This window comes from Marmota marmota, unplaced genomic scaffold (genome assembly GCF_001458135.2).
Source record: "Marmota marmota marmota unplaced genomic scaffold, marMar, whole genome shotgun sequence".
Lineage (NCBI taxonomy): Eukaryota > Metazoa > Chordata > Mammalia > Rodentia > Sciuridae > Marmota > Marmota marmota.
Window position 1 is genome coordinate 6,428,922 of NW_026000076.1, and position 11,406 is coordinate 6,440,327.

At 36.1% G+C, this 11,406-nt stretch overlaps 1 protein-coding gene across 1 annotated transcript in view; it reads left to right on the forward strand.

Annotated features, from left to right (window-relative positions):
- The window catches only part of Dipk1a (divergent protein kinase domain 1A), a 69,058-nt gene that overhangs the window by 36,930 nt on the left and 20,722 nt on the right, over nt 1–11,406 (forward strand). Inside the window, exon 2 of the mRNA XM_015500884.2 lies at nt 3,524–3,658. Coding sequence (XP_015356370.2) covers nt 3,545–3,658 — 114 coding nt within the window. The 5' untranslated portion in view covers nt 3,524–3,544. The remainder of the gene's footprint in view (nt 1–3,523; nt 3,659–11,406) is intronic.

The window sequence follows — 11,406 nt, forward strand, 5'->3', positions numbered from 1 at the left end:
AGATTTTTAGAAACATCTCTGGCCTTTACCACAAGTTTCCAGTAGTAATCCCCAGTTATGAAACAAAAATGTCTCTAGACATTGCCAAGTGCCCCTCTCTCCAGGAGGCAAAATTGACTCCATTTGAGATTCATTTACTGAAATTGTTATCATGCTTTTTAGGAGCATAATTTGGAAAAAGGAATATTAGTAACTAGGCACAAAATCAGAATAAAAAAGCTTCTAGGCAATAAATTTGGATAGTTCAGCACAAACAAAAATATCAGACTGCATATCTTAATCAAAGACTAGATTGTCTAGGCAATTGGTATAGAACAGATCACTAGTAACATTTTAGCAGGTGCCACACAGGGAAAATAAAATTACTTAATAATTACAGGTGTAATTTACAGCTGTTTCATTAATCATTATTTTAAAACATAAGGATCTACAGATATTTAAGGACACATGAAGGTCTTTTATACTATTTTGTGTTTCCCCCAAATCACAGCAGTTTTCCATGGCATGCTGAAATAAAAATGTGTTTGAGTACTTTTGTCATTTTGTCTACAACAGGCGATGCCCAGTGCCCTGCTGGGAATATCATTAATCTAACTTCCTCTACAAAATTTTTGGCATTTGTATCATGACAGGCACTCCTCAGGCAAGTCAGCTCATGGGTGTCCTTCAGTTTAAACATGTGCCAGAGGAAGTAGAGAAATACAGCTTGATGAGAGAGAAGCAAAATATTTAAATAGGAACACAGAACCATTATCACACCTAACAAATTAATCTCTTACAACCAGAGAAATGAAAAGTTGTGCTCTATTTGTGTACAATGAATCAAAATGCATTCTGCTTCATATATACCTAATTAGAACAAATAAATAAATACATAGGAAAGAAAAAAATCTCTTTCTAGCACAAGTATCTTGTCATTCTTCAAATTTCAATTGTTTCACAAATGTCATTTTCTTTTTTTTTTTTAATACCTTTATTTTATTGTTATGTTGTGCTGAGGATCAAACCCAGTGCCTCACACATGCTAGGCGAGCACTCTACCTCTGAGCCACAACCCCAGCCCCTCATTTTCTTTTTTAAACAGTTCTCCCCCCTCCCCTGGGGTGCTGGGAAATTGATTCTCAGTTTTCATTTGAATCAGGACTCCAAAAAGAGTCACACTTTTTTTTAATTTGATATATTTCTCAAATATTTTCTAATCTTTAGGCTTCTCCTCCTTCCTTCCCTATCCCTCCTACCCCTTATAATTTATTTGTTGAAGAAACTGTGTTGTTTATATTACAGCATTTCCCACAGCCTGGAGTTTGCCTGGTAGTGTCACTTGTGTTCCTCTGTCTGCCTCCACTGTTTCCTGTACACTGGCAGTTGCAGCTAAAGAAAGGCTTGATCAGATTCAAGATTCACTTTTCTTTTTGGCAAGTCTAAAAACAAGGCAATCGCCAGTGGCAGCATTGTTGGTCTCTTGCTTAGTGACTTGAAAATTGATTTAGGTGACATTCACTGAGTTTTTACTGTGTACACAACAAGGTGCTTATGTTCTTTGGGCATTATTTAATCTTATTTAATCATAAAACTTATTTAATCATAATACCATGCCAATTTTTGTCTTATGAATAGACCTCTTCTTAGAGCCAAGTAATCTTGTGTGTGTGTGAGTGATACTGCAAACTGAACCCAGGGGTGCTCTACCCTGAGCTACATTCCCAGTCCTTTTTTTTTTAATATTTATTTTTTAGTTATCGGTGGACACAATGTCTTTATTTTATTTTATGTGGTGCTGAGGTTCAAACCCAGTGCCTCCCACATGCTAGGCGAGTGCTCTACCTCTGAGCCACAACCCCAGCCCATTCAGTCCTTTTTATTTTATATTTTAGACAGGGTATCACTTAGTTGCCAAGGCTAGCCTCAAACTTGTAATCTTCCTGCCTCAGGCTCTGGAGTAGCTGGGATTACAGGCATGCACTACCACACCTGGTCTTTAGATGTCTTTTACATAGCCCATTGTTATTTATGTGACTTAATGTGAAATTCTACCTAAATTGTTTATTTTTTTTTTTAAACTGGATTCACTTGGAGTTATATAAAAATGTTTTGCATTAAAGGCCCTTTAAATTTTTAATGATAAAGTCCAAAGACACACCATGTAACTGAATTCATTATACTCCAGCTCTGGGGACTGTGATTCACCATCTGTTAACCTCACAAAGATAGATAGCTAAACCACAAATAGGGGCCCACAGAATTCGGTATTTCCTGAGTCGATTTTTCCTTTGCAGCCATTGTCTTCTGCAGGTGCACTTATGGCTCTTTCATCTCTTTGCTTTCTTTGTGAGCTCACAGTGCTCACAGTGTCCTACTGTTTTCTAGTGTGAGAAACTGGCTCGTGATTGTAAAAGCAAAACTAGCTTTTCATTGTTTGTTTACGTATCTTTAATTCATTCTGTTCAAACTCTCTCCATAATCCTCAGTTCTACTGTCTATAAAATCAGACTATTGGAGCTCCAGGCTCCAAAACTAATGCCAAATTGTTGACCAACTATCGCTTTTGAAGATTAAATTGTTTGATGGGTGGTTGATGGAGAAAAGGCACCAACTGGCCCAAGCTGCAGTTAGATATTAGAGCACTGGTAGCCAAACAATGCAAAGAAGATCCCATTGTGTGGCTTTACAAGTTGACATACAAGGAGTGATTTACTCTTGATATGTCTTGATCCTTCTTCTCCGTTTATTTCTCTTTTCATGGTTAAAACATTCTCCTCAGTTTTCAGAATATCTACTGAAAAGAAACATTTGGTTGGTTGAATAAAAGGGCCCAAAAGCCCTGGTGAATGCAATAGGGAAATAGGAAAGCCTGTGGATTTTGATTTCTTATTCTGGTTGTCACTATGAGACATTAGACAAATAACCATTCTTGGTTCTTATTTCTTGTAAAGATATTTTTATCGTGATTATTCACACTTTTAAAAATCCTTATCCAAGGGGCTGGGGTTGTGGCTCAGGGGTAGAGTGCTCACCTAGCACATCCAAGACCCTGGGTTCGATTCTCAGCACCACATAAAAATTAATAAAATAAAGGTATTGTGTCCATCTGCAACTAAAAAATAAATATTAAAAAAAATCTTTATCTGAAGCAGTCTTTTGTATGCTGCTAGTAATGGGAATTGTATCTTTTTGGGGGGGTGGGGGAGAAGCGTAACTGGGGATTGAACTTTTTACCTGATCTTACATTGGAGCATGGCACACATGCTTGTGCTTAATAAGTAGCTTTTAATGATGGTGAAATTTGAAAGGTTATACTTCTTAAAGGATATTTTGTTCCCTTTTTCCTTGGCAGGACCAAGGAGCTTCTTTTTCTAAGACCAGTGCTGTTCCGACAGGGTGAAAGTGCACTTTGTTCTAAGATTGCCATATGAAAGCCTTAGAATATATACTGTGTGATTCCAAGGGGGGAAATCACATCCTAGGACAGTGAATGCTGAGTTGGTGCTGAATGAATGATCATTATGTATTCTTTTACTCACAGGCTCGCTTCTCATATGTGCGGATGAAATATCTTTTCTTTTCCTGGTTGGTGGTTTTTGTTGGAAGCTGGATTATATATGTGCAGTATTCTACCTATACAGAACTATGCAGAGGAAAGGATTGTAAGAAAATAATAGTAAGTATTTTTAATTTTTGAGCTTTCTGAAAGCCTCTTAATAACACACTAGATTTATTACTTATATTATTTATATTACTTATATACTAACAGTTGTTTTCAAAAATAAAAGTTAATTTGACATTAGAATTGTGCTAATGGGAAATAGGAAAATTTATTAAGCTTATTAATATGACCAAGCCAGGAATATTCCCCACTTTGAAAAATGCAGTATTCAGGGGTGGGGTTGTGGCTCAGGGGTAGAGTGCTTGCCTCAATTGTGTGAAGCCCTGGGTTCAATTCTCAGCACCACATAAAAATAAATAAATTAAATTAAATTAATTATATATATATATATATATATATGAAGAAAAATGCAGTATTTAGAAATCTAAATACATAATGTAGATAAGTTAGCATGGGAGCATCCTCATTTACAAAAAAGTATGTTTGCTTTTAGGCATGTTGGAAATTTAGTTTAATCTGATGGATTTTTCTTTTCTTTTTGTACTGGGAATTAAACCCAGGGACTTGTGCATGCTGAGCAAACACTTTATCACTGAGCTATATATATATCCCAGCCCTTTTTTAAAAATCTAAAACAAGGTCTTACTAAGTTGCCCAGGCTGGCCTCAAACTTGTGATCCTCCTGCCTGAGCCTCCCAAGNAAAATTTTTTTTAGTTGTAGATGGACACAATATCTTTATTTTTACTTATTTATTTTTCATGTGGTGCTGAGGATCAAACCCAGGGCCTCACGGCAAGCACTCTACCACTGAGCTACAACCTCAGCCCTCAGAATTTTCTATATGTGTGTAAATATATAATATGTGTGTGTATAAATTTATATATATATATATATATATATATATATATATATATGTATATATATAAATTTTTTTGTGTAGGGTATTTTATTTTTCTGATGCTGGGGCTCAAACCCAGTGCTTTGTGCATGCTGAGCAGGTACTGTACCATTGAGCCACACCCCATCCTATAGAATTATATTTCTAATAATAGTGATTTGGGGATTCCAATGATTAGATTATTAGATTCTATAGTTATTGAATGTGACTCTTTGCCCAGGCATTGGTGCTAGGTGTGTGCATATATTAGGGAACCTAAAACGTCTTTGACCTTACAGAACTTGTAGTTGAGCAGGGAAGAAAATGAGTGATCACAGTAAGATGAGAAATGTTATGATAGCAAGTGTTATGGCAACATAAGTCAGGGAGACCTGACACTTGCCAAGGTTCTAAAAAAAAGAAAATCAGTTTAACACCAGGCACTCTATCAGTCAGGATTAAAAAACTATTATTCAGGAATATTATAAATTTTTTAAGTAGGCAAGGCAGGAATTACTAATATAAGAAGCAGGGGAATTAATTAGTAAAGAGTTCCAAATCAAGGTTCAAAGACATCAGGCCTATGTCTGTTTCAATTGGCCGTTCTGGATCCTTGAGGAATTTTAAGATAGGAAGAACCTCTGGAGCCAGCTGATGTACCAGGAATTTCATATGTTCATTAATCCTTAAAATAAGACTATGAAAAAACCCCAAGCCCATTTTACAAACAAGAAATATGACCCAGAGAGAGAGAAAATAATTTTCCCAAAATGATGGAGCCAGAATTTGATCCAATTCTGTTTCTATATAAAGTTATCACCCTTTCTCCTGCCCTATGTCAGAAAAAACTGACAAAGGAAGCTGTAGTCTAGATAAGCTAACACAAAACTCATCTGCCCACCTTCAGTGAAGGAGGAAGCAGGGATTATGCCATCATTTATAATAACATGCAAATTACCAAAATTCTAATATAAATAAAATTAAAACACTTCATCTCAGAATTTTTTTGTGTATGTACACACACACACACACACACATATTGTTTTCTATTGCTTATTTGAAATGTGTATTTCCCTTTTACTAGGCTACCTTTCTTGAACCAGGTACCTTTGGGCACATTAATAAGTATTCCAGGGCTGGGTATGTCTCAGTGTAGAGCACTTTCCTGATACTCATGAGGCCCTGGGTTCCATGCCTAGAACAAAAAAAAAAAAGGTATTCCATGGATAAAATATTTCCTTGTCAGATATATTTAGAAACATAGGGCTAAACAAAAATAAATAGTTGGCTTTACTGACCACTTCCCAAGGTCTTTAATATAGTAATGTGTGTTAGGCTTCTCCAAGAGAAAGCAAATGCACTTGATTAGAAAAAAAAATATATCCCCACCACCACCTTTCCAGGAAGGCCTGTTAACGTCATCTGCTGATGTTAGAAATACTATTCTAAGGGAAAAAAAAAGAAATACTATTCCAAGAGATTAAGCCAAAATTAAATGAATATGATTGTGTTGATACAACATTTTATAAAATATAAGGCACATATTGGTACATATTCTGTCATGAATGAATTATAGTTGACGTGCCTCATTTTTTACTTTAATTTCCCTTTAATTTCTAAGAAATGGAAACAGAGCCTAATTCTACCATAATTGGATGGTTATCTTATTGAAACTTGAAATTAATGAAAAAGCTTTCTAAGTCTAAAGTACTTTATTTTCCTGACTTTAAAAATATTTGTAGTTACTCTGCATTTGGGATTATGTCTTTAAAATCTACCATAACTGGTATTAAACTAAGGACAATAATAATAACCTAAGATAATCCTAATAGTGCATAGAAACTATGGACTTAGAACTAAAAAGCAAGCAGAAAAAAATATTTCTAAAGTATATTTTAAAGCTGCAAAGAACTAACATGTTAGTGAGGAATTACATCAAGATCTGGGAGAGGATAAGATTCGAGAAAGGTAAGTTTAGTTTCTGTGACTGATTTTCCTGGAGATGTATGCTCTGAAACACACACCCTTATGAGGCTGGAAAATAAAAATCTAGTTCCAATCTAACCGAGGGTGGGAAACCTGGTTCACTGTATTTTAGAGACCCTGAAGGGCCAAACACCAGGAATAAAGGGGAACTGAAAGAATTTCAGAATGGTGAGCTGGCTTTTGTAACCTCTTTTACCCTGGAGGAATTTGCTAATTCTGGGCATGGGCAGTGATCTGAGAAGCAGAACTCAGAGTCATGCACGACATAAGGACATTTTCGTCAATGACAGACCACATATGTAATGTTATATGCCGTAGAGCCTAAGTGTGTAGTAGCAATAACATCTATGTTTGTGTAAGTACATTCTATGATATAAACATAATGATGAAATCACCTAATCATGCACTTCTCAGAAATATCCCAGTTATTAAGTGATGCACGACTGTACATACTACCAAAGAACCACTGCAGGGACAAGAAACTGGTAGAGCCTTTGTAGAAAACTGGGGCACCTCACTGTAAAAAAAAATGGTTATCACATTGGGATATTTGCCAATTTCCGGGCTTCTTCAGAATTAGAGGCTAAAATTTCATTGAAAAGCAGAGTACATGTTTTGATGATCTCAGAGATTAGAGTTATAAACCTACTGGAGGAAGAAGCCCCAGTGAATGCCAGGCTCTCAGGTAAAAACCCCAAATGGCTATGTCCTTGGAATGGGAATGAGCCAGAAGTAGCTTGAGCTTTAACAGAGCAACAACTCAGCCTCAACTCAACACAGCACATAATTTTGTAAAGATTATCAGCTATCAGTACATCTGCCTTTAGAAGGAAGGGAAACCCTTTGAAGAGTCATTATTAAAAAGAAAAATTACAGGCAATGCCAAAAGACAAGATCATATGACCCCCAAATCAAGAAATTAACAAAGACACTAAATGCAGATCCACAGAAGGCTTGGATATTAGAGCCCCCCAAAAGGACTGCATGTTCATGTTCAATTAAATAGGAAAAATAGTGGGGGAAATAGAAAAAAAAATGAATATCCAAAGAAAGGGGCATGACAGGGAAGGCTGTACTCTGAGGGCAAGCTCCAAAAGGAACTTAACTGAGAGCTGGTTACTGCCTCAACTCCCAGCTGGTAAGGGTTTGAGTGCTTCAGGTCTGGAGGGGATTTGGGTGGTTTATCATGGCACCAACTATAATACGTTTAAACCCAAATATGTTGGTAATTAAATTAAATATAAATGGGCCAGATGTTTCGGTTGAAAGACAAAGACTTGTCAGGATATATTTTTAAAAATCAAAATATATTTACAGGAGATATATCTAAAATATAAAGATATTGAAAGTAAAAGAACAGGAAAACATTCATGTAAATATTCAAAGTGTAGGGCTGGAGTTGTAGCTCAGTGGTAGAGCGCTTGCCTAGCATGTGTGAGGCACTGGGTTCAATTCTCAGCACCATATACAAATAAGTAAATTAAGTAAAGGTCCATCAACAACTAAAAAAAAAATGTAAAAAATATTCAAAGTATAACGGTATGTGTTATTTTATACAGCTTATGCCTGTTTTTGTTTTGTTTTGTTTTTCTTTTTTTTAGTTGTGCAGTATCTGCCTAAGTAATTGCCTGGCCTTTTCATAAATTATAGTAATAACTATACCTTCTTCTGGTCCTTGTTTTGAAATGAATAGCCTAAGCCAATTATCTCTCTTCCTTGTATTACTACATAAACTGTTCTTTTGTTTAAGTGGACTGAACTGAACCAGATCCAGATTGCTAATTTTAAATTTTAGATACACAAATACAAAACCACATTATCTCAAAACCATATTTAGCAAAAGCATGTTTGGCAAAGGATCATAGTAGTCTATGTATAAGCTGTGAGCAGATTTCATTCAAAATTCTTAGTCGATTTCTTTGTGAACTCAGGAAGATTATAAAGAGACACAGAAGACCCAAATTAAGATCCACAAACATTATTTACTAAAATTTAAAGTGTAGATTATTTTCTTCCCTTGAAGAGTAGGCATTGTTGCTTTTAACTTTCCTCCAGTTTCTTTTTCCTATTTTTAATAATTTAATATTTATTTTCAAGGTAACTACTACCATATAGCAATCATTTTAAAAATTGTAATCTATTTTAGAGGCAATATCAGTCAGTCAACAAATATTTTCTTGAAGACCTACTACTTCTTAGTCATTATTCCAAGAATACAGTGGGAAGCGAGATATACAGAGTTCATGCCTTAAGAGGTTTGCATTTGCCAGGCACAATGGCTCACACCTGTATCCCAGCAGCTCGGGAAGCTGAGGTAGGAGGATCTTGAGTTCAAAGCCAGTCTCAGCAAAAGTAAGGTGCTAAGCAACTTAGTGAGACCCTGTCTCTAAATAAAATACAAAATAGGGCTGGGATGTGGCTCAGTGGTTGAGTGCCTCTGAGTTCAATCCACAGTACCAAAAAAGAAGAAGAAGCTGCTTACATTCTTACAGTGTAGTGTACGTAATTAAAAAAAAAGTAAAATAATTCAGTTTACATTTACAAGTGCAACGAGAAAAGATGAAACAGAAATATATAGTGGAGAATGGCTAGGGCATGCTGCCAGAGTGATTGGGAAAAGCCTTCCTGAAAGATGGCATTTTGACTTGGACCCTGATGAGAAGAAAGCAATTGTGTGAAAATCTGGAAACTGAGTATGTAAGGACAGTAAGTACAAATGCCCGGAGAGTGGAGCAAGCTTGAGGAATGTGATTGGTTCCATGTGTGTGGCTTAGGAAAATCTATTTTATTGCAATTGTTAACATCACATTTTAAAATGTTGGATATTAGTGGTGCAATTCACTGAATATGAGGAAATTCTTAATTACCAGTAGCTCAACCCTATCATGCCAGTTTATTGGAGAAAATACCTGCAGTCAAAGCACCAGCCTCTCCCTTTTTTGTGATGTACCTTGTGATTGAGTAAGTGACTTTGTTTCATTGGCTCGCTTCAATTCCATTTTACAGGTGAGGAAAGTATCTCTGCCTTACCTGTATCACAGGTTTTATGAAGATAAAGTGAAATTGAACAAATTAACCTGGCCCTCTAACACTGAATGATGCTCCAACATACCTACTAGATTAAAAAAAAAAAAAAAAAAGTTTTCAAGTTCTTGATTTATTTTCATTGGCCCAGGGCACATACCCTAGTATTTACTATTGCTGTAACCATAACATTGTGATTCAGAGATTTTCCTAGAATATCATTAGCTGTCCCAACTAGAGTTTTGACTCCATGCTGAGATCATTGTTTAGGAGTTAGGAAGCAAATGTGTAAGAAGCAGTTTAAGTCTGCTTAGAAATCGTGGTCTATCTTGACTTACATGGCTTTCTTCTCTGTGTGTGTCTTTTTCCTCCTTTGTCCATTTCTAGGTCCTATCTAGTGCTTTTCTGCTTAAAGGTATAAGCATTAGAATAAAAGAACCTCAGGTTTGAGTTCCAGCTTTGCCCTCTGAGCTATACAAGCTTGGGCAAGTTACTTAACTTTTGTAAAATGGTGATTAATAATACCTTACAGGTATTGTGAGGGTAGAATGAGTTCATTTACTGTGCCTAGCACTTAGCATTTTCTCCAGTTCCTTGCCCTTAAGTATATAGCTGGGAAGATATCTATGTGCACCACACAACATTATATGGTCAGGTATGTCAGTCAGAGTTCTACTAAGAAGCAAAACTAATATAAAGAGGTTCATTGCGAGGAATTGGCTTGTCCCATACAAAAGCCACATAGGTGACTGTGAGGAAAGGCAGGCTGGAACTCTGTGGCACCGCTGAAGATACTGACTATAAGCAGAATTTGTTCCAGAGAAGCTGCAGCATTGCTTTTAAGACCCTTCAACTGCCTGAATTAGAACTACTCAGATTATCTAGGATAATCTCTCTTAAAGTCAAGTGATTATAGACTTAAGTCACATCTACAAATTACCTTCACAGCAACACCTAGATTGTTTGCTTCAATAAGTGGGAACAATAGTCTAGCCACGTTGACATATCAAAAACATATCACATCAAGATAAAATGATCTAATTTATACTATGGGTATTTTAGTACAAACCTTTAAAGAAAGAAAACTTTCTTTAAAGGTTTGTACTAAATGAATAGTGAATAGAGAGATCATTGTAGGTAGCATGGTAGAGAAAGGCTTGGTAGAGAAGATTCAGTTGTAGAGCCTTAAAGAATAAAAAGAATTTGGAAGGGCACTAAGGAGACTCTTTCTCCTTCTAATTATAAACCAGGCTTACTTGGCATTTTTATCACAAAGAGCTAAATGCTAATGAACACTGGACCAGCAACACCGGGAACATGTAGTAGCCTCTGAATCTTAGACTTAGTTGAAACATCTGGTTGTCTATAAATTAATATATTTTTCTCTTTTGTCTCTTTAAGGTAAAATTTTAAAACAAACTGAGAACATCAAACAAATCGAGCATGTATTTCATGTAAATTATGTACTGTGTGAATCAGTCTAATTTAGTAATCAAGTATATTTCTAGCTGGATGTGGTGCTGCATACTTGTCATCCAAGCTACTTGGGAGGTTGAGTCAGGAGGATTGTAAATTTGAAGCCAGCCTGAGGCAATTTAGTAAGACCCTGTCCAAAAATTTAATTTTAAAAAGGGTAGAGGGGGGACTGGAGTTGTGGCTCAGTGGTAGAGTGCTTGTCTAGCACACGCGAGGCCCTTGGTTCGATCCCCAGCACCACATAAAAATAAATAAATAAAGATATTGTGTCCAACTACAACTAAAAAATAAATTTTAAAAAAAGTGTGGAGAGCTGGTGATGTAGCTCAGTGTAGAGTGCTTATGCACTGTAAGGAGAATGTTATAAGGGTTCAGTCCCCAGTACTGGGGGGGGGGATAGTAGGGGATAGGAAAGGTAGCAGAATACAACAAAAAGAT